Source organism: Columba livia, chromosome 3 (assembly GCF_036013475.1).
Source record: "Columba livia isolate bColLiv1 breed racing homer chromosome 3, bColLiv1.pat.W.v2, whole genome shotgun sequence".
Lineage (NCBI taxonomy): Eukaryota > Metazoa > Chordata > Aves > Columbiformes > Columbidae > Columba > Columba livia.
The window spans coordinates 112,098,319-112,102,251 of NC_088604.1; the positions used below are offsets into that span (position 1 = coordinate 112,098,319).

Here is a 3,933-nt window from a genome sequence, read left to right on the forward strand (position 1 = left end):
CAAGGCAGGATTTCACCTGCAGGAGCAAGGACACCCACAGTTCAGCGCCTGCTGGATGTGGATCTGCAGAGACACGCAGCCTCTGGTGCTGCCACAGCTTGGAGGAGGGCAGGGCCAGGGCTGTCCCAGGCTGTCCCGCTGGCTCTCAGGAGTCCCCAAACTGGAGACACCGAGCCAGAGCTGCGGCTCCAGCTGCCGCTCCCTGCCCGTCCTGCCGCAGCGCTCAGCTCAGCTCTGCAGGCAGGGCAGGCAGGGCAGGGCAGGCAGGCTCCATTGACGGGCTATTGCTCTGTTTTCCTTTGCAGCAGGAGGCAGCAGCAGGAGGATGGGGCTGCCCTGGCCCTTTGCTCTGCGGCGCAGCCCGGCCACTTCCCAGGCGCCAGGGCAGGTGGTCTCCGGCTGCAGCAGGGCGCTGTTTGGCCAGCCCCTGGCAGCCCTCTGCGGGGAGGACGGCACACTGCCCCAGCCCATCCAGGTAACCAGCCGGGACAGGGGGTCCCCAGCCCTCCCTCCAGATGATGCACGGAGAGGCTGGGTGTCCCCATGGGCTCCCAGACTGGGAATTGGGCTCTTCAGGCACGGCTCACGTTCTGTTCCCAGACCAGTCTGGGATAGAGCTCTGGCTCTGGCCATCACAGTTGGAAGGCATCTTATCAGCCAAGCCTCTGTCCTCCTGCCTCTCCTACAGGAGCTGCTTGCTGTCCTACGTCAGGAAGGACCTTCAACGGAAGGGATATTTCGCAGAGCCGCCACTGGAACAGCACTTCGGGAGCTGCGTGAGGCCCTGGACCGTGGCCTGGATGTCGACATAGGAAGCCAACCAGCAGATCTGCTGGCCGTCATCTTGAAGGTAAGTGTTTCTGATCTGCAGATGGAGGAGCTCCTGGCTGGTCTGGCGTCGTCTAGGACTCACCTGGAGCCCTTGTAAATGCAGGACTTCCTCAGAAACATCCCCTCCAAGCTCCTCGTGGAAGACCTGTATGAGGAGTGGATGGCAGCCCTGGAGAGGTGCAGCATGGAGGAGAAGATGGAGGAGATGAAAGTGTAAGTTTTGGAATCAGGCTGTCTGTTGTATTGGAGCCCTGTCTGCTGGTCAGGAACATCGGGAATGCTGTGGGAAATATCTGCTTTATTCACCTTGTGTTCGTTTTTTCTCAGGGTGGCCAAGAAGTTGCCAGCGGCCAATCTCCTGCTCCTGAAGGAGCTGCTGTCCCTCCTCCAGCACATTGGCCACAACGCTGACACCAGCAAGATGACCTTTAACAACCTGGCCATCTGCGTTGGGCCCAATCTGCTGAGCCCACCCAAGGAGGAGCTGCTGCCGCTGGACGCCCTGCTGGAGGTCACACAGAAGGTACGCTGTCTGGAGCAGCCGGCTGCAGCCTTCCCGGCCCATCAGAGCTCAGCTGCTCGCAGCTCTCTGGATGCCTTCTCCTCCCTGGAGCCAATGCTGGTGGGGGGGCTGCCTGGAAGAGCAGCCCCACAGCCACAGCCTCCTGCGCAGAGGCGAGGCTCAGGAGCGGGAAAGGCTGCTTGGTGCCTTTTCAGGCAGCTGGGTTGAGACAAAGGCTTTGATGTGTGCAGGTGAACGTGCTGGTGGAGTTTCTGATGGAGAACTTCAGTGTCATCTTTGGGGAGGAGACAGCTGGTCTCTCCTGTCCGTCTTCCAAGGAGTCACCAGTACCCATGGAAAGATCCACAGGTAAGGGGAAGGACTCATGGTTGTCACAGACAGGTATTGGGACATGAGAAATTCAGCGTCAAGAAGATATCTGGTGTAGGGCTTTGGCAGGAATTTACTTTATGTGTTGCTTCATTTCAGGTAAGGGGAAAATCTCATGGTTTTTACAGAATGACATTGGGAATCTAGCAATTTCAGTGTTAAGAAGATATCTGGTGTAGGGGTTTGGCATGGCTTTATTTTATGATCTTCTCCTTTCCAAAAAGTCACTTTGCTGCACATGCTTTTGCTTTTTAGACCTGCATTTGGAAGAGCAAAGTGGCCCCGCAGGCAGAGCAGACGAGAACAATCAGGTAAAAACCTTTCTGGATGCCCCCCCATTCTGCCGGAAAACCTCAAAGGAGCTGGTGGAGACACAGTAGTGGAGAGCAAAATGGCAGAGGTATGGCAGCTCCCCAAATACAGGGACAACGTGTCTCAGGTCAGAGCTTTTGTTCTCATGAGGCCCAGGAGCTGCTGTGCCTCCTCCTGGCAGCCGATCCCTCATGTGTTTAGGATTCCTGCTCTCCATGGAATGATACATCGTAAGGAAAGCTAACTGTAAATGATGCAAACCAGAATGATCTATGCGAGCAGAGCTGGCGATTTGGCACTCCGTCGCCTACTGCTCCAAGTTGTGTCTTGACACCTGTTCACTCCCAAAATTTCTGTTTCAGGTACCTCTATCTTCAACTGCAATGACCTCCCAGAGTTCGACAGAGTCTCTAGAGAAGCTGGAAAAGCTGAGGAGCCCTTCAGAGGAAAGAAGGTAAAATGAGATCCATTTGCTTTAAATCATTATGGATCAGTTGTGACCTTCCCTAACCCATAGCACTGTGAAATGGAAAGGTTTGCAGGCTCTCCTAAGGACAAGAAAAAGGAAAGAAAGAGGAAGAGAATAGAGGTCTGGGGAGAAGAGGATGACAGCCAGATGGAGAAGAAGAGGAAGAAGAGAGGAAATGTTTCTGGGGATGGAGCAAAGAAAAGACACCGGAAGGTGCAGAGGTTCAGGAAGCCCAGGTACCAACCAGGCTCGGCTGCCCATCTTTCTCAGCTCTCAGCACTGCGCTCAGTCCGTCCAGCTCCTTGGCAAGGGATGGCAAGGGATGGTGCTGTGCAGGGCTCAGAAATAACTCGGTTGCATTGGGAGCAATGCTGCATAGGCACAGGTCTCTCAGGGCATCACCCACGGGGATGAGTTGCCACAGCCATCCCAGAGCCACTGCAGTCACAGCTCTCTCTGCTGGGCTGTCCACAATTCCTTGTACACGCTGTTCCCCAAGGAAAGGGGAATCAAGTCTTGCCTATTCCTGCCTTTGTGCGTTTATCAGTGCTTTCTGTCTCTCTCGTTGCAGGTCCCGTTTTCCTGTTTCCAGTTGAATCCCTGTGTTTCCTGTTGTTGATGTTCGCAATAAAGTGTTTTTAAAGTTGCAAGAAAGTGTTTTTAAAATGTTGACACCCCCGTGGTTTAAGTTCACAATAAAGTGTTTTTTCTTTGTTCTGACTATGTCTGCTGTATGATTTTTTTGGACTGGGGAGATGTTATTTGGCGATGAATCCTCATGGAGGAGGTTGGGATCATCCCTTGTACCAGCATCCCTGCCAGCGGCATCAGGGCTGAGTTCAGGTGCCTGAGGAGTCAAACCGCAGCACAGTCACACAGGGGGGTGGGGGCTGGACAGGACCTCTCGGGGGTGAGTGTTCCCTCAGCTCCTGCTGGGATTGTGGGCACCACACAGCTCCTGCTAAGGCCTGATGTGTGCTGGGAGCAGCGCCATGAGCTCAGGGCAGGGGCAACACGTCGGCAGACACACTGGCCAGGAAGGGCTGAAGGTCCTTATGCAGCCACCATCACCTGCAGCTTGCTGTCCTCTACAGCCACCATCCTTGCATCCTGATTGTTGGGCACTTTCTTCACAATCCCCTTCCTCATGGCAATGGGATAAACCAAATTTCCACACTGGGCAGCACAAGTTCATTTGCTGATGGGGCAGCCTGGGGAACAGAAAAGCCCTTGGTGCTGTACACGCTGTACAAGTCGCTGTACAAGTAGCACATCACGTGGTTAGAACACTGCTCACAGGGCAAATGCAAAACACAGCCACATACAGGCTCCTGGTTGGAATTTTAAGTGTCTCAGCCAAAACCAGTACACAGGGGCAGGAGTTACAAGTTGTGAGTTAGGAATGAGGGAGCTCGTAGGTCAGAAACCT

General features: G+C 54.4%; 1 protein-coding gene across 1 annotated transcript; it reads left to right on the forward strand.

The window, feature by feature from the left end:
* Nucleotides 1-264: 264 nt before the first annotated feature.
* On the forward strand, nucleotides 265-3,206 carry LOC135579168 (T-cell activation Rho GTPase-activating protein-like). The gene is made up of 9 exons (XM_065059264.1): nucleotides 265-475; nucleotides 689-850; nucleotides 935-1,044; nucleotides 1,159-1,354; nucleotides 1,585-1,702; nucleotides 1,979-2,034; nucleotides 2,398-2,489; nucleotides 2,570-2,740; nucleotides 3,076-3,206. Exons 1-9 carry the CDS (start codon nucleotides 326-328, stop codon nucleotides 3,098-3,100), a joined length of 1,080 nt encoding a protein of 359 aa, XP_064915336.1. The 5' UTR covers nucleotides 265-325; the 3' UTR covers nucleotides 3,101-3,206.
* Nucleotides 3,207-3,933: the final 727 nt, after the last annotated feature.

Bases quoted from the DNA above. Each gene is read 5' to 3' on its own strand.
- LOC135579168 (XM_065059264.1), top strand. From the start codon at position 326: ATGGGGCTGCCCTGGCCCTTTGCTCTGCGGCGCAGCCCGGCCACTTCC. The intron at 2,035-2,397 runs GTAAAAACCTTT...TTTCTGTTTCAG, and splicing joins GAGCAGACGAGAACAATCAG to GTACCTCTATCTTCAACTGC. The intron at 2,490-2,569 runs GTAAAATGAGAT...TGAAATGGAAAG, and splicing joins AGCCCTTCAGAGGAAAGAAG to GTTTGCAGGCTCTCCTAAGG.